The 18355-nt window shown below is 39.9% G+C and overlaps 1 protein-coding gene across 7 annotated transcripts in view; it reads right to left on the minus strand.

Annotated features, from left to right (window-relative positions):
• NR1H4 (nuclear receptor subfamily 1 group H member 4) overlaps nucleotides 1-18355 on the minus strand; it is a 41830-nt gene that overhangs the window by 16909 nt on the left and 6566 nt on the right. For 5 of the 7 annotated variants that reach the window (XM_030003167.2, XM_030003169.2, XM_030003170.2 and 2 more), the window contains 3 exons: nucleotides 17623-17762; nucleotides 7281-7643; nucleotides 1613-1765 (listed from right to left, as the gene is read on the minus strand). In XM_030003167.2, coding sequence (XP_029859027.1) covers nucleotides 1613-1765; nucleotides 7281-7643; nucleotides 17623-17707 — 601 coding nt within the window. In that variant the 5' untranslated portion in view covers nucleotides 17708-17762. The remainder of the gene's footprint in view (nucleotides 1-1612; nucleotides 1766-7280; nucleotides 7644-17622; nucleotides 17763-18355) is intronic. The other 2 variants (XM_030003172.2, XM_030003171.2) reach the window with 1 other exon arrangement.

Genomic DNA, 18355 nt, shown 5'->3' on the forward strand with positions numbered 1-18355 from the left:
AAAAGCAATTATACAGCACACTCCTACTTAAAAGCCATTAAATACTACCTTGCCAAACATCCTCATTGCAGTGCATTAGAGCATGCTTATGGTTAAGTCATGAGCAACACAAGATACCCAGTGTTTCCATTGCAGAGAGAGAGTCAGATGGCAGTCGCACTCGCTGGCTTTTATTTCACATATGCCAGTTTGTGAAAATGATAGGCCAGTTTAAAAGTTTCATGTGGGCCCAGTCAGTATTATTTACGCTGACCTGATTTTTTTTTTTTTGGTGATGTTTTTTTTTGTTGTTGTTTTACTGAGTCACTCGGGCTATTTTGAACCCTCAAAATTTTGGAACAATGGATCTGGGATCAGCACCACAGGGGAGTTCTTTTCCTCCGACACTTAGGGACACATTGAGTGCTGTCATCGCAGTGGTGGTGTCTGCTCATATATTTACATATTGCACGAGAATATGTCATATCTCAGGATCTTTGTAGCCCGTTCAATTTGCAGAATGAAAGATTAATTACATTATGCTGGCAATGCATTCCAAATATTGATGGAGCTTATTGTTTCTCACAAAACCAACAGTTAATATAGCATCCTCTGATCAGATTGAGGGATAGAAGTATATTAAAAATTCCAAGTAGATTAATTTCCTGTATGAACATAAATTGGTTTCACACATACGGGTATGCTAAAACGATTGGAGCCATCAAGAAAAATAAATTGTAGCCCTGTTCATGGAAGGCAGAAGAGCAGATGTTTACAGAGTTTTTTCAGGAGCAAGCTTGCAAAAATAATGGATTGGCCAACATTTGACTCAAAATGGAGTTTTAAACGTGTTTAAAATTGCACTCTAATATCCCTGTTGTTCTAAGTTATCCGATGTGAAGCTCAATAAAGTTTATAAGCTCTCAGTCTGAATAGAATATTCTCTTTAATATGAAACATTATTAAAGTCCATCAGTTTCACTTCTGGAGATGGTTCTACCTATGTGCCTATACGCAAGGCAGGAAAATCTATAGTGCCACAAGGAGAGTTATTGAGACTATAAAAAAGGGCAAGCCCTTAGCAGGCTTTGCCCGATTGCTGCGTGAGGTCTGGGAATATACACTTGGCAAGTCTGCAGAAACTTCCTGCTAGTGGCTGTCCTTTTCTTTTCTTGAAAATGGCATTGTCTGAATGCCAAAATTTGGACTTGGCTAGCAAGAACTTGACAAGGAGAGTCCCAGAAAGAGTAGCGAAGGAAAGCGCCAGGGCTTTCCTGCTCTGGCTTCCACAACACTGCAAACTCCTCGCTCCTGGGGAGTCTCCTGGAGACTCGCTTCCCCTGACTGCTTTTCCCTCCCGCTCAAGCCGACGACTGGCTGTCACCTAGCGCAGGACAGCCCTTCCTTCACCGTTTGCTCAGCAATCACTCCCTTGTGTCCCTGACCACTAACTAAATCCCATTGCTTAGCAGTGCATTTGTCTTTTTCAACAGGATTTGATGCACAGGCATGGCATCGCCTTTAATGCGCCTTCCACCTGCCAGATGACATCTTTTATAGCTTTATTATTAAAACCAGCCTAATTAAACAAATACAGTATTTGACGCACACTCTGACTATATAATGCAAATACCTGTATACATACATTCAGCCAACATGCCCATTTGCTTGCATTTCCTTAGACGGCACTCCTGGCATTTTCTCCTCATGTACATGTCCATCTCGCAGTTGCCTCCATTTTTACACTTGTATACTGCGTTTTTCGTGATGCTTCTTCTGAAGAACCCTGCACAACACAGCAGTGGCATAGGTAAAAGAAAACACTCAAAGCAGCAAAGTAATCAAGTTGAAGAGCATCTGGGTTTTCTGAATGACACACGTTCTGCTGCACCGCGAGTTTCTCTCAGTGCCTGGATGACTATATTCTTGATATTTGTATTGACAACAGTATCAAAGTCATATAATTTAACAAATTAACATGATAAATCACAGGCCCAAACATTAGATATTAGCCCCAAGTAAGGTCCTGGAACTATGAATGTTGGGAAAATCCAGAGCCAAACCTGAAACCTGCCAGGAGCAGGTTGAGCACCAGCACTAGAGATGTAGGGTGATACCATACAAATAGCCAGTGAAAAAAATACGAGTCTTTTAAGTCTCTTGAGGTACAGGATGCGCAGACAGAGGGTTGAGTAACTCGCCACCATTCCCTCAGCTCCTGGGAGCTGCGGAAGCTCCACAAACTGGTCTGCTTGCCCATCCCCAGGTTTAATAAGGAAGCTGCATCGTGTCTGCCTATTGTACATGTGGCCTCTTCCCCACTTTACAAGATAACCCAGACACATTCGCTAAATATTGTCCACCTGATGAGTTAAGCAGTCACTTCATTTCACCTGCACAGGCAGTTCTACTGGTATCCTCGCTGGATTCACTCCAAAATTGCACAGTGGTAACTGCAAACAGCAACTGTTCCAAGAAATTGAGAGGACCTTTCCTCAGCCTGTCCAAATCTCCTATTTGGCTGCTGCCTACGCACCTCGGAGAGCGGCACTGTGGGCAAAGTGTGGAGTGCTCACGATATTAAATGTAGTTGAATAAAAGAGTCATCAAAGAACAACAGAGTCTTTGCTGCCAATGATGACATGAACGTTTCCTGAATTTTTAGTGTGACTCACTGTGTCATCGTAATCTTTTTACATTGTCCTTCCTATGGCACAGGCTATTTAGCATCAGCTACAGAGGGAATCAGGTCTCCTCCCCATCTGAGGGCAGGTTTCTGAAATAGACTCCTGGGATCTTCTGCTGGCACATCACTGATTTATAGTGTACTTCAAACTAGAGCTCTGCGTAAATTTACATTAACCAGAGCTATTCACAACGCTTTTGCTTTCTTATCGCCGCTGGCTGGCCTAATAAAACCACCATCATTTTCCAACCTGGCACTTTGATGCACTAAGAGAGGCACCAGATAAGACCCAATCTCCCATACTCAAATCCTAGGGTAAATTCAGATGTGAATCTGAATTTTTGTCCGTTGCAGAATTTGTCTGTGTGTTTTCAGAATGCATCCAGCTAAGACACTGACCCGCTGAATGTAGGTGAGATAACAGAAGACGTGATGATTTTGCCATTGTGAGATGACAATTTCCAAACTTTGGCACATGTTTTTGTAGTTGCATAATCTCTTCCAAGCACCAATGTGTAGCTACCAGTAAAACAATTCCACTATCTGGTCACAAAAAAATCTGACATTTCTCTGAATCTGCTGTAATTCCTTCTTGAAATCTCTTCCATGCTGTCTGTTTTATTGGCTGCTTTTCAGACAAATACAGTTGACTGGCATCAGTCTCTTTTGAAATGCAGATTGCTTAGAACCTCCAGCAGCCCCAGGCATTATTTTTATTCATCATTCACGTGGTGTTTAATACATTACCATTTACTGGGAAAGGAAGGGAGAAAAAGGCCTGGATTTAAGCTGTAGGTTTTCAGTGTCATTTAAAGGCAACTGCATCTGCTTTACATAATTTATGAATTTTATTTGTTAAATTTAAATCCTGTAATTTATGACACATTAATTAGTAGTAAATGTTGAAAAGCTCTGCACATATATTTGTGACATTGTAAGTCCGATTGATGACTTTATCGCTCATCCTACCCACAAGGTGTGCGTTTGCTTTTTCATGGAGGAGCAAAGAAAACGAACTTTAGTAAGTGAATTTTTTAAAGTATGTAAGAATGTGAAAGAAGAATGAAAAATACAGATGCGAAAGCTAGGAACCAACAAGATTCAAGCAGTTAAATATTTTCCCTTGAAAATAAAGTTTTTCAAAAAGTGAAATGATGTGAAGTGAAAAGTGAAATAATTGTTTTGGCAAAAAGTAGTTTTAACCTTACTCTTGCTTCAGTTTTATCATAAAGTGATTATTGAATCACTGTTGTCTTGAACAGGCTTCTTAATAATTAATTTTGAAATTACCTTTTTGGTATGAATGGAATTTCTAGATATATTATTGACTGATAATTCAAAATGAACTTAAACTGCCTGAAATGTTTTATGTGTGACCTTCTATACCAGAAAGAGTTTTACAAAAATTCAGAGGTAAATCAGAAATGGCAGCTGTTAAACTAATGAAGGGGTAGCCCCCAAAGCTGAAGGTTTTTCTGGCACAGTCTAACTTTTACCTGATCTTGCCAAATTACAAAAGGCTCGTGTTGGCTGGAAATGTTGAATTTGCTTTGTTCTCTCTTAGCTAGTCACGAATATGATTAATTATGGCTAGAGCTGCTCTGATGTTACTGATGCTGATTTTTCTTACGGAAATTATGACAGTTCAAGAGGACAGCTGTTAAAAGTGTAGATGAAAGCTTTGTAAATATCTCTGTTTGCCATCCTGATGGCCAGCTGCTTTGGGTTTCTCAATTTAAAAGTTTTTGAAGTTCACAGTTGCTAACAAAGCACCTGCTCCGCTCTCTCAGACTGTCAGGACGTGCTCCGGCGTTCCTTCCCCGCATGCCCACATGGTGGGTGTTAGTGCAAGGAGAAGATTAAAGTGGGACCCGTCTTTGCAGGAGGTATTCTCAGTCTGGCGTGAGAGCCATCAAGCGTTATCAGGAGTGGTTTGAAGATTGCAAAAACTCATAGCGGCAGCCTTTCACAACTAGCTTTTCTCTCAGCAGAACTTACTCTGTGGGTTTATTGAACAAGTGCGATACTATGGCACACTTGTTCTGTAACATCTGAAAAAGGCTTAAAACCCAGTATCGCTGTGCAGGCTGAGGCCATACCAAAAAGTCTTCCATGTCTGTCTGCAGAGGTTGTCTCAGAAATGCCCTCTACAGCAGCAGGCTTTAAAGCACAGTATATTGCTCCCTATACTGTAACAATGCCTGAACTGCCTCATTCTTTATGAACCACAACAGCGGTGCTATTATTGTTAACCAAGGCAGCATTTTCTAAAGTGATATATTAGACGTGAGAGAAACCTCAAGGAAGCCTTTTCTTTTTTTGTATAGTACCACAGGCAAATGCTGTATGAAAGAAATGTTCTGTTTAATCTGCTTTTGCATAATATGTAAAATATTAATGAAATAGTTCATACTTATTTGTTAATGGATGGTAATGTATTAAAAAAATACATATAGAAGTATATAATCCTGCCCATATCTTTAGATTAATATTCTCATGAGGGATGATAAATAAGTTCTTACTATTGTTCCTTCTGCCCAAGGAAGAAAAACAAAAAGAATGGAGCTTGTTGCTGAATGCATTATCCAAGAAAGAAATGAAAAAAATTTTAACATTTAACATTTCATCACAGAGGATTGAATCCCATAAAAATATGTGCAAAGCCTCACCCTTTGAATAAGAATGTCCACAGCATCAATGGAGCAGGGGTGCTGCAAGGTGAGCACTAGTCCTGCAGAAAGGGATCTGCGTATTATTTTGGACACACACTGAGTATGAATTAACAGTTTTGTTGCCAAAAAGAAGGGCTAAGCTCATACTTGGATGTGAGACGTGAGGTAGTTCTTCTACTGCACTAAGAGCACAACTGAAGTACCAAGCCCAATTCTGGTCTCCATACGTTGAGGGTAATGTATACCCATGTGAAAAATTCCATGGATGCACAAGAATGATCAGAGGACGAGAAAACATAGTATCCCCTTCACCTTGTCAAACAGAATTACTGTCCTCAGCACATCTTTTTACTGAATCAGCTGGTACTTTAATCACCTCTAAAGTTTATTGTAGAAGCAGAATGCATTATCTTTAAATAATTCAACTTTTACTATGTTTGATCAAGGGTACTATTCTTTGTAATTGATGTTGCAGTCATGAAGCCGAGCGAAAACAGAAAATAAATTATCCCAGTAAAGCAGTAAAATTATGGTTACACAGAGTGATTCAAACTGAATCAGTAGAGAGATGAACGCATATTTCCTTTCACTATGGGTTTTAGTCTGAGTACATATCTGGTGGTTTTAACCTCTGTCCTAAGAACATTCCAAAGTTTGTAATTGTAAGTCTCTGAAAAATTGCTAAGACATTTAATAATGAAGTTAATAAACAGTAGGAATAGCTTACTAACAGAGTAAGCGTATCATTACTTGGAATCTTCACATTAAAATTGAGTTTAATCTGGTTTATGATGACAACATTGATATGAGTTAATTCATATTTTTTGGCTTTGAGACTATTCACACGGACAGCAGAAAGAAATGAATCTCCTATTTATTGGAATTCTTGAGATAAACTATACGACCCTTGACTGAATCCGTGTTTAGAGTGGTTGACCAGTGTGGTCTGTTGTGCCCTCAGAAATAAATTTGTAATAGATAAAGCAAAATCCCCAAATTAGTTCAAAGTCCACTATCAGTGACAGTGAGCTCCACATTAAGATATTTTAGTGCTTCAGTAATGTCCATGCTTTAGCCTTTATCCATAGAACAGAAATGATAATGAAATACTTATTCACAGAGTAGAATGAAAAACTGGGGCATTATTTTTCTTTCTATAATGTACCTCAGCCCTGTCACAGAGTAATCATCTTTAGGTATAATTGCTATTCCATCTGCATAACCTTTTGTCCCTCTCTGCTAAAATATCTGGCAATCGTGTTTCCAGTAATGGTAATGATTTTTGATATGCCATTTATCGTGACGCCAACTTGTGAATACTGTTCTCCTAAGAGGCAAGATATTTATCCTAAAGATACCACCTGTTTCCTGAAGAAGCTCCCTCCCTAGGGATAGGGGCTATCCCTTGAAGAAAGTCTAGAATTAGCAATCCTTTCACTTCACAAACCTGAAGACACCCACCATATCCTTTGGGAGCTGGGGGAAAGAGATTCTCCGGGAACAGGCTGCAGGTGGGAGCTGATGGCTTTCCATTCCTTTCAATGCACACTACAGGAGGCATTTGGGCTGGGTTTGCAGCTGATTTCTAGGGCAGCCTAGCACTGAACTCCCAGCGGCCTCCGTGGGTTTGGTTCCTTCCACAGCCTCCAAGACAGCAGAGCCAGGCTGCCAGGTCCCCACATGGAAGCTGTTCTTCAGTTACCAAGAGCTAACGATGGCTCAAGAGCCGTAGGTTGGCCAGTGGTGCTCTGTAGTCACAGGACAATGGTGGAAGATGCTGTCAGTCTGTCTTGGGGAAAATACAGAATAGCGTACACCGGATCCAAACGTAAATCTCTAAAATGCTTAATGACTCAGATAAAATTAACAAGACATTAAAAAAAATATTCAGAAACTGCTGTGCTTATTAGCTGAATTGTATTCTGTAATTGATGTCATCCTACCTTTGCATCCTTCACAAGTAAGAGCATTGTAGTGGTACCCAGAGGCTTTGTCACCGCAGACCACACAGAGCTCTTCTCCTTTCACCCTTCCCGTGGAGTGACCCAGTCTAGGCTTTTTGGCTGCAGGCATATCCATCATCTCCGTCTCCCTGGTGAACAAGGTCTCTGAGGGTATTCTCCTGAGCTCGTACATCCCGGGGGAATACCATTCCTCATGCTGCGGAGGGTAAAAGCCGAGGTTGGAGTAATACGGCGGTGATGAAATCTGAGGCTGAACTTGGGGAAATGGCACACCGTTGTACTGTGCGTAAGGTGACACATCTGCCTCTTGCACTGGAGAACTCATTGGCTCTGAAAGGACACCTGGAAAATAATAATGCAAACCCAATTTCTATTACTACCATGAAACTGCAGTTATCAGAGAAGTTTCCTCTTCCAGACATCCATTTCAAAAACTAGGCATAATCATAAAGACTGCATTATCTGAGCTCAGATTTGCTGTGGCCCCGGTCCTACACAAATACGTTGCAAGATATTTTAAAAGTAACTTAGCCGTTCTCAGCCCCTCCTTTATTACTGGTGGAAATGTCCAGCACTGGCACTTACATTAAAAAATCTTGAAAGTTACCATGCAGCTAATTGTACAAATGTTCAAGAACGAGCAATCCACACCACAGAGAAGCTAGCAACCTGAATTAGGTCTCACAGCAGAATAAGAAAAATCCAAACAAAAGCCAAAAACCCTATGGCGTTGGTGAAAGCTAGATGAAGACTCAAACATCATGTTAATTTCTATTTAATTCTCAATGAATACATCATGACAGGGAAAAACTGCACTGGATGACAGGAGTGAGGCTTAATTAGAAAGCCAAGAACCTGAAATAAACCTTCCACTAGAGCCTGAAAGGGGACAGTGAGGTTACCATGTAGGAACAGGGAAGATACTCCTAATATAAGTGGTGAAACGCGACCTTCTCGCCATCCCACGTCCAGTGGCTCCCAGCCTGGCCCCAGCCCCGCCGCTCCGCGCAGCTGTGCGGTTCTGGTGGGAAGCACCTCCGCAAGCCGGCACCGTTCACCTCTGAGCCGACGACAAACTGGCAGCGGTGCAAGGAACGGCAACCTTTCCTGCCGGGATCGACGCAGTATCTGGAGACTACCTTAACTTTGCCCATTAAATAACAGGTTTAAAAATGCAAACAACTTAAGTCTCCTGTTTTTCTATACTACAAGGACACCACCATCTAGCAGTCCCTGGGTGGTGTAATTAAAATCAAGCCCATGTCAAACAGCTGAAAACAGTAATTTAAAAGTTATTTGCAAACTACTTCCTATCTTGTGTTGGAGAAGGCCACATCTTGCCGTTTCATGAACACACTGACACAATTCCTTCATTCACTTCAAGAAGAGAATCTGAGAAAAATAGTGCATATTTCCAGGAAGATGCTGAGTCCCATTTTATTGGAGACAACAGCAGTACAAAGAAATCATAGACTACTGTTTATTGGTGACCATTACTTAACAGCGCTTTAGAAGCATTCCAAAAACTTTTTTGCTGACATCAAATCGGTTCCCTGGCAAGTCTCCTTCACTTCTGAGGAATCAGAAACAATGAAGAAATGCTAACAGTTGAGAAGAAGGAACATCTGTAATGACAACAATAATTCAAATCTGTGGCAGGGGATTCTTCCTTCTCCTTTCTCTCACTTCAATTAGTGCCAGAAACTAACCTTTTTCATTTCACCTACTTTTTCACTTTCAAGGTCTCATGGTCTTGTTCTGCAGCCTTCTGCCCTTCCTACTTTACCGTGCTGCAGAAGCCATGCAAGTGTTTTGGATTTGTGCGATTGCTGTATTGTCCACAGCACATCTTTGCCAATAGCAAATGTTGAGGTCCCAGTTCAAGAGTAAGCAGCAAGATGTATGTCTGGAAAAATGTGACACAGAACCAGATGAGAATATGGTGTCATTTATTATTAACAATTAGTTTAATTATGGTTGCATTTAGTTGCTCCAGAAGAGGCCAGAGCCCCAAGTACTACACTAGCAGAAGCAGAATAGCAGACAGCACTCTCCAAACCCAAGTTTATGCCCTTTAAATAAACAATGTAGACATACAGAGTCCTGAGACAAAATACAGGCACCTGGGGACTCTACAGAAGAGCCTGGAGGTGAACTTACAGCTTCATTCATCAAATGCAAACTGTCACTGATACCTGCCAGCTGCAGCGGTCACAAAACACGTAAAGGGTGAGGACAGCAATGATTTGATGCTAACCTTTATTGTTCGGTATAGGTTTAATGAGCGGGTGGTCTTTCTTTAATTATATTTACTGTTTGTTGAGACTGCTACTCATAAAGACTGGTCAAGGTACTACAGGTACAAAAACTGGTGTTAACTGTGAGACACACAATCATTATACAAATCATTCGGTCTCTCTTTGGAAAGGAATCTGTTCACCATGGAGACCTAAGTTGTCATTTGCTAGTTAGTAATTACTTGGTTGATTGAGTTTTCTAAAAGATAGCAGGACAATCCCAAAATGAAAAGGAAGAGGCTATTGATTTTTAACTTTATGCCATCCACAGGGAATGCCACAAAAGCTCTACGCCAGCCTCCTGCACTGCTTGGGCCTCTGAAAGAGCAAGAAGAGAAGGCAACACTCCTTCAACAGTAAAAAAAATAATCTCAGGGCTTGTTAAAAAACTCAGGTCTGCTAAAGAACTGCAGCACATCCTGAGACAATATTGGGTGTTTATTTAAACCACTGTAGATCCCTTGGGGTTACAGGTATGTTTAGGAAAGTCTTCACAATCATTAATTCTACTCTGCTTCTGGAGGAAACAAAAAAAAAATCTGAGTCTTAATGTATGAAGTTAAATGTGGGGGGGGGAACCAAACAGCCTGTATGTCCTTCTTTTCCCTCCTGTGTCAGGCACATAGTTAAAAAATTCAGCTGAATTAAGTCTATGCTCAGAGCAATGGAAGGGAAAAGGAAGAACAGGCAGGGTCGAGAGAGACTGAGAGAACATGGGCTTGGTATATGTAAAACAGGTTTACAGCTGAAACTCTGGGAAGTGCTCAGATTCTAGTTACGGAGACCAGACTGATTTGTAAAGATAATTAGATTGTAACTATGTAGGTTTTCCCTCTTCAGCTTAAAGGGCTTTTTTTTCTCCCCCCCCCCCAATAGACCTGTTTGAAGGACTTGGTGGGTATCTGTATTTCATCCTTAGAAATCAGCCAACTTAGGCTGACTCAGTGAGACACCATTCTCTATCCAGAGCAGATCTAAACCAGTTGTCAAATTATTTCTTTTCCACAAAATTGTCAATGAGTCTAGAATTAAACTTTGCAAGAAATGGTCTGCTCCAACTCATTAGTAATCCAAAATCATTCCTAAAAATAATTGTTTAAAACTGCAGAGGTGTTCCATAAAGATGATTTCAAAATGAAACTGTTTCACTTTTTTAGTTGAAATGTCCTTTTACTCTGAAATATTATCTTAAAAAATTGAAACAAATGATGAGGCTGAAATAGAAACTAGATGCCTTGAAATTATTGGGACAAAGTATTTCTATGACCTGATCCAAAAAGCGTGGTCTGAGCTGAGTTCCCCAGCCCTCTGTGTGCACGAGGCTTCCAACAAAAGCGGAAGGGGTTCTGCTTCCAGAGGCATACGGTGCACTGCTCTGTCCCACGCCACATTTGAAAACCACACTGATTTTTGGAATTCTGCTTTGCAAAGTACATACGAATCTAGACCAAATAATTTCTTATCGCAAAAGAAAACTAATCTTATCTTGCCAACCGGAACATACATATGCCTTTCTCCAGGTATATATCAGTGGAAGTCTGAGACGGGAGGTCTCATGCCGCTGTAAAGGATGAGCCAGCCCACTGGAATCACTGGAGTGGCAGTAGTATAAGCAGTGAAAGTGAAATCAGAAATAAGCTCACTGGAATACAGCGATGTTTTACATTTGCGTGGTCTTCACTATTTTGAAACATTTATCTGTTTTTCCTTTCAGAAGCGTACCTTTTACATTTTTAAAGAGAGACTGCTTAAGCACACACAAATGTGATGTTACTTATAGCTGTACATCTTTTAGACTGTGTTTTGCAAATAAATATTTTTCAATGAAAAACGTTTTACAGAAATCTGGAAAGCTTACTAGTATCAAAGTGAAACCTTCACATAGATGTGGTCATCATTTTACAAATATTTTTCCACAATAGCACTTGCAACTGAAACTCATCAGAGAGTTGTGCTTTTGTTCCTTTAAATTTTACACAGAATATTTTACATAAGACTTGAAAAAATATTTGATGTAGGCTTAACCACTTGTAGAAATGAAAGGGAATTTTCCTTGTAGGAACTAAAGAGAGCCTTTTCAGTCTGCAGAATTATATTGAGGTTACATGCAGATTGAAGGTGGTTTTATCCAGAATATTACAGAAATTACGAGATCACATTTTAATGTAAAAGTTATTGTTCCACTAATATAAAGCTAACTGAAGAGAAAAAAATTCTAAGAACATTTAAAATATGAACTTCTGACTCTCCATAGGGTATTCATGAAGGAACTTAAAGAAATAAGAACAAGATTCAGGATTAAAGTAATTTGGAAACCATAGCATAACCATTAATGAAATCCTGATTTAATTCCAAACAAATTATTTGCTGCAGATCTTTAAAGATCACTTGGTTTAAACAACCTTCTAGCATCCTACGGTTTCAAGGAAGAATGCTAGAATAGATGGCAAACACGTCCAAGTGAGAACATGACAATATCCTACCTTAGGCTGTCTTCAGTCTGACCATTTCTTGAAGAAAAACACTCTCCTTGAGGTACCCAGTCCTCCTTTCCCTCTCTTTTTTCCCCCCCCCCCCCTAAAGACTATGTATAAATAAAACTTCTTAATTCTGCTTTGTCCGTATCCTGTTGCCTTCTTTACTGTGAGAACTTTCTTTAAGATTAGCAAAGGAGTGACACAGGCCAGAGGTTACATAGTTTACTGATTAACTTCATTACAGAGAAACTTGTTTGTAAATGTCTGAAACAATAGCAATGTCTGTTCCCAGTGTGGATTTACCTGGATAAAATTTGGTTGCCATTTAAGGGGATGCCTCCAAGTAGCCTAGCCATTGTAATTTTGTACCTATTGTGGTTTATTTACAACAAAATTTTTATCAGTAAATATGTAGTAACGTCAGGTGATTCTGTGCAATAGATTAACCACTTCAATATCACAAGAAGCACATTTTAGCTGACTGGATTAACAGAGGTTTTTTTAAGCACAGAAATCTATTCTCAAAAAAAGGCCAAAGTGCTCAGGCCAAGCTGGACACATCTGCGTGACAAGGTAGAAGAGTGCCAGAGAGATGTCCTTGCCCCGAGGCCAAACGCCAAGGACCACTTCTCATCCACGTAGCTTAGGGGTAACTCTACCTCTCTCCAGGGCGGGCAGGATGCGTCTGCACTACGCAGTCTTTGTTGCTGACCTCGCTCTTCTGCGCCCACACAGCCATTAGTGTTTAATGTATGTCATTTCAGTTCAAAGCATCTGTAACACTGTGAGGGCTGTGTTGGATGCCACCATGAAGTCAAGATCGTGTGGCACGCCTTGGTTTGGTGGCAGCTGAAGTACGAAGGTACAAACCCCACTGAGACAGGGTCAGAGGAGAGCGTAGGGTAAAAGGACCCAAACCTACTGCAGTCTTGGCCATGCTGCCTTTTTGGAAGCAGTCCCTGGAGTAAGCCCACGTCTTAAAGACACCTACTAAAGCAATCCAAAAGAGAGCCCCAGAGCAAGATAAGAGTAGAGTAGTGTCAAGATGGGCAGTCAAGGATGCTGTGCCCCTTTCAGTCTCCAGCCTCTTTCCTTTAGCACTGTGGATGAGCCCACTAAGACCCAGCATCACATCGTGACCAGAAGTAGGTCTGAGGATCACACCTGGAAGTAAATAGGCAGAGAATCAAGCCCCAGACCGCAAGAATCCCCTTATTTCACAAAATGGTCTCCTTCCCAGGCTAAGATCCACAAATGACTCACACGTGCACAACAGAAAGCATCGCACAAATGCATTTTGGTTTTGCCTTGCTCGGCGGTGCAACCTTCACCCTCAGAGCCCTGTTCACTTGCATCCCTTCTCGTTATTTTTTTTTCTCAGATTGCCACTCTGTTTGGTTTGGCGCTCTTCATAATTATTATACATACATGATACTCTGTTTTAATTTGTGTTGGTTTGTTTCCTTTTGATTTGGGGGTCTGTTACAGGGCTAATTATCTTCTCTGCAGGGATGAAGCCAGATGTTGCATCATCTGCCAGGTGGTGCTAAAGGTAAGTAGTTATTTAACATATCTTATGATCTTGAAGCTGTTTAATCAGTTTGGACACTTGATCCTACTATCTTTTTATTTTAAAAAAGCATAACCAGAACAAATACAAATTTATCTAAAGGGAGTCAGCCTTTTAAGCTCATCTTAGGCACAACAATTAGGCCTACAACAATTTTCAATGGCATTTTGTTGTTTTTACATTGTCAAATATTTAAGACAAGTTTAGATGTATTGCTATCTTTTCTGTCTTGTTACATGTCATTTTTTGTTTATTCTTCCTTGTTCGTTTCAATACAGCTTTTAAGAGCACTCTTTCACCCCCAAAACTTCTTTCTCAGCTAGGGATAAGTACAACGAGGGTGGCATTTCTTGTCTTGTTCTATTTCGATGTCACATTACAAGACGACATTATCAGGCCATCAAAAAATACTTAAAATAGGTCTTTATTCAATTTAAGCATATAATAGTACTGACTTATCTTTCCAGGTTCTTAGAAATAATTCCATCTCTGATAGCTGAAGTTTCACACTTAATATCTTGCATATTAATAACTCCTGTATAAGGTGCTCTCACAGAAAATAGAATGGGACTATCACTTTAAAGGCCTGCTACTTACTTATATAAACGACAGTTTGAGTCAACTGCTGTATATATTTCAGATGCCATACAAATACATAAGTTTACCCTCCACATTTAAAATATGAAGGAGACATTTTTGGTGTCTGAAAATTAGTTCAGTCCCTTGTGAAAAAGGGCAAGTGATAACCATTGGAAAAAATAAGATAATGGATATATAGGTATTTAACACATGTATAGGCCCTAATATGAAAAACTTTCAAAGGCAATTGGAAGATGTTGTCAAATACCTTTTTGCAACAGTCTTGCTGTCCCAGCAGAATTGCCAAGCCCTAGAGCAAGGCTTGTCAGCTTCAGCTAACGCACCTCAGCATCTTCTAGGTCACAGCTTGTGTCCAGTCAATTTGGAGCAAAGCGGAGGAGCTCAGGTCAGTCTATGTCTATCATGGTAGAAGTGTCCACGGAATAAATTCATGGCTCTAAAGTGAACTACAGAGCTCCCAAAGGTTTTAAAGGAGACCAGGATTTCAGTCCTAAATTACAGGGGTTCAAAAATGCAGATCGGTAGGCGTGTCACTCTCTCAGTTCAGGATATGGAACTGGACCAGTCTTCACATAGCCGGCCCCGTTCAATTCAATGGGGCTTGTGAAATAAAAACAGGGTTTGACTGAGGAGGAGAAGCATCTCAACAGGATAGGTCCCATCGAGATGCATGCACCCCCGGGATTGCTTGTCATCCAGAGTCCCTTTCCCTCACTGAGAAAACCACAGCTACAAGGAAGAAAAAAGTTGATCTTGCAGGCAGATGCTATAGAGGATGTATCATTTTATTTTGGCCACTTCTTCAAAAAGATATTTTCCATAAAGAGATCTAGGATGTTTCTAAATGTCCTCAGTAGTGAGGTAGAAAAATAGAAGCAGTTTTCCAAGAAGACAGGATGGAAGGGAAGGACCCTCACTTCTGCTGGGTTAAAGATCCTTCCTCATTTGCATTTTGAGCCGCCTTTTCCAGGGACTCATAACTACAGAGGTGAAAAACTACAGTTAAAACACGCTAACTCCAAAGACATAAAGAGATACTTCATCTTAGACATACACTGTTAAAATAGCAACATAAAATTTCCAACTACTGAAAGGTAGAAAACCTTTTTTTTTTTTTTCCCTTTAAGCTCTTCTGAAACCTGCTGCAACTAGGAATCTTGAGGGTGACTACATTAGAAGTGCCCTGGAATTACCATGGTGATGAGTCTCACAGCACAAGCAACTCACTACTGACAACATTTCTTTTGAGAAACCTGGAGCTAATGTTTGGAGATGCACTTAGATTTGTTTTTGAAGGTCTAAGAACACTCTCCCCGTAGACTGAGTGAAGCATAATGAAAAGATAATATATTTCCAAGGCTTTTTACAGAATGTGAGTATGCATCTTTGAAAAAGGAGACTTTTGGATAAAGGCTGATGTTTGTAGGCCAGCAGTTTCTCACTTGTATTACATCAGAGCTGTAATATGAGAGAAGTCCTGGGAGAAATGTATATTCTAAGGCTCATTTAAAAGAAAAGCTTTCTTCCTGTTTCTTTGGGTTCACAAGTCTCTACCTACCAAAACTGAATGTCAAAAAAAATGCAAATAGTTTACAAATATAAAATTGAGAGGCAAAATCATTTCCTATAAGCATTTTGAAGAGATGGAATCATGTTTTCACAATGAGTAATTTTCTCTGTGGACTCAGTTGCATGTTATTTCTGATGGGTTTTTTCCAGCTATAAAAGCAAAAGACACTAAATTTGTAAAGAATTCACTTCTGAGACTTGAGTGACATCCCACAAAACCGGACCAAGTAGCCGTACAAAACAGAAGTCAGCTTAAGTGAAACACAGCAGGAGTGCTAAGTCTCTTTCCTAATGGGACCCCTGATTCAACCCCTTAATACATTATTTCTTTCTGTTACAGAAATGTCAGTTTGAATTAAATCTCCATTGTGCTAAGCTCTGAATACCTATAATGGGAGACACAATCCCTCTTCTGAAGACCTCACAATTTCTGAGTAAGATTCCAGTGTGGAGGGAAAGTATTTTACATTAACATGCTTCCTTGTATTTTGAAGCTACCTGATTGTTACTCTTTAAAAATAATGAAATAATTAGTGAAAAAGTAGACATCGGGGGAAAATCTTCTTGACAAAAATCTGAAGTAGTTCAGTTATGTGGGACTTTCAAGGGATGACTGGATGTAAAATTTGGCACCCTAGATTTGAACATCATTCTCCTCTTTGTATATCATGGCCTGACATTGGAATTAACACGTAGCAAGTAAGTGGTTTAGCTATTTACACATACTTTTTTAAACAACTGCAAAAACATTTCTCCCACCAAAACCCAACATATTTAGGGAAAAAAACAATAACACACAGTAATGCAGTGTGGTTTGCTTATCATTAGTGAAAGTGCTTTAGTTTAGCTGTACGGAGCCAGGACACTGGAAGTGGTCTGATTTGGGGAGATGTTCCTGACTTCTAAGGGCTCTGCAGCAGGGATGGCTCCATGCGTCAGAGTTCCTCCATGCCCAAGCCACTATTCTTGTTTCAGATAGATGAAACTGAAATGTTCTCAATTTTTCCAGCACTCAAAAAGACAGAATTCTGCTCTTATTTGGAGTGGAAACTTCTGAAGTGTTGCAGCTTTCTGTGGGGGTCTGTATTGTGTGTGAGGCTCTGAATGTATCATGTTACTCAATGAAGGTCCCCCTCTGCTGCCAAAAGAAAGGCTAAAAAATGTATTATTCTCTCTTTTTTTTTCCTTAGCAGTGCATATAACAGAAGACAGCTTCCCCATGCTTATAAAATATTGACCAAGAATTCTTCATTCATTAACACACACATGCTTAGCCTTAAAAAATTCAGTGGAACTGGAGCAAGGAGAATTTTCCAGCCTGCATTATAAATTTTCTTGTGCATTGAAGTTAATAGCATAAGTTTTTAATGGTCTCAATAAGACAATGGTTTTAATTTAGGTGAAATTACTTTCATAAATTTGCATAATATGGCAACGCAAATACATTGCAGTATAATTTTATTACAAATTAACTGAAAATATACCTGCTCTGCTTGATTTAAGAGACTCACATGAAGAAAACATCCAGCCTACATACAAAGGTCTGTCTTTGCGGAATGGTTTCAGGTATTAGAATAGTGTTATAAAAACAACTAGAAGTGCTGTTATGAGCAGTGACGAGAGCAATAGTGTGCAGGATTACATTAACACCACAGACCCATTATTTGTCATTCCTTCCATAGGTATTGAAGATTCAAGAAGGTTGGCATGTGTCAACCACACATCCTTGACTTGAGATTTCAGTGCGTTTTCTTCTAGGCTTCTGAGTAAAGGATAGCTTGCTATTTTAACCTAATTTGGTGACTTACCAAACAAATGAGGACCTTCAGCAAGAGAAAATCCATCAGCAGTGGCTAGCTGGTGATGTCCTATTAAATTCATTTCAGATCCCATTTATTATTCAGTTCAGGAGGAATATGGCAATTAAGAAATAGGTTGAAAGGAGACCCTGAAAGATATAAAGCAAAAATAATATTTAAAACAAGATAACTATTTTTTGTGTACCTATTATAAGGCAGGAATCAGGAGGTTGTTTCAATATTTACTGTGACAAACACTGGCTTGAAGTTACAATCCCTAATTCAGCCTTTAAATAAAATGCTGCATCTAGTTTGTTTGTTTTTTCCTTGCTGTGGTATATTTTATTTGCCATCCTTCTGCTGTTCATTTAAAACTAATGGCAGTTTATGCTCAACCTTATTCAAATATTCACAGACTGAAGCACTGGCCTGACCTGCTGAGGGCATGCTGCTCAGCCCCCCTTCCAGGGAATACCAGTTGTTTGCATTACTTTTTCATCAACCTTTCATCATCGCACGGTTTTTGCTTACTGAAAAAGCGTAAGTTTATGGTTAGGTCAGAAGAACCAAGCCAGGAGACTTGAGTTTAATTTCCAGTGACTGGCTCTTTATCTTGCCTTCAGTAATTACTGTCTGAACAAGATCAACGGTGGCAAAAACAGAAAGCAAAGCCTTCTAATAACGTCTAATAAAGTCTAATAACCAGGCTCGCCCACCCGCTCCCTTTGTGGTCTCAAGCAGC

The sequence above is a fragment of the Aquila chrysaetos genome, chromosome 26, assembly GCF_900496995.4.
Source record: "Aquila chrysaetos chrysaetos chromosome 26, bAquChr1.4, whole genome shotgun sequence".
Taxonomy (NCBI): Eukaryota; Metazoa; Chordata; class Aves; order Accipitriformes; family Accipitridae; genus Aquila; species Aquila chrysaetos.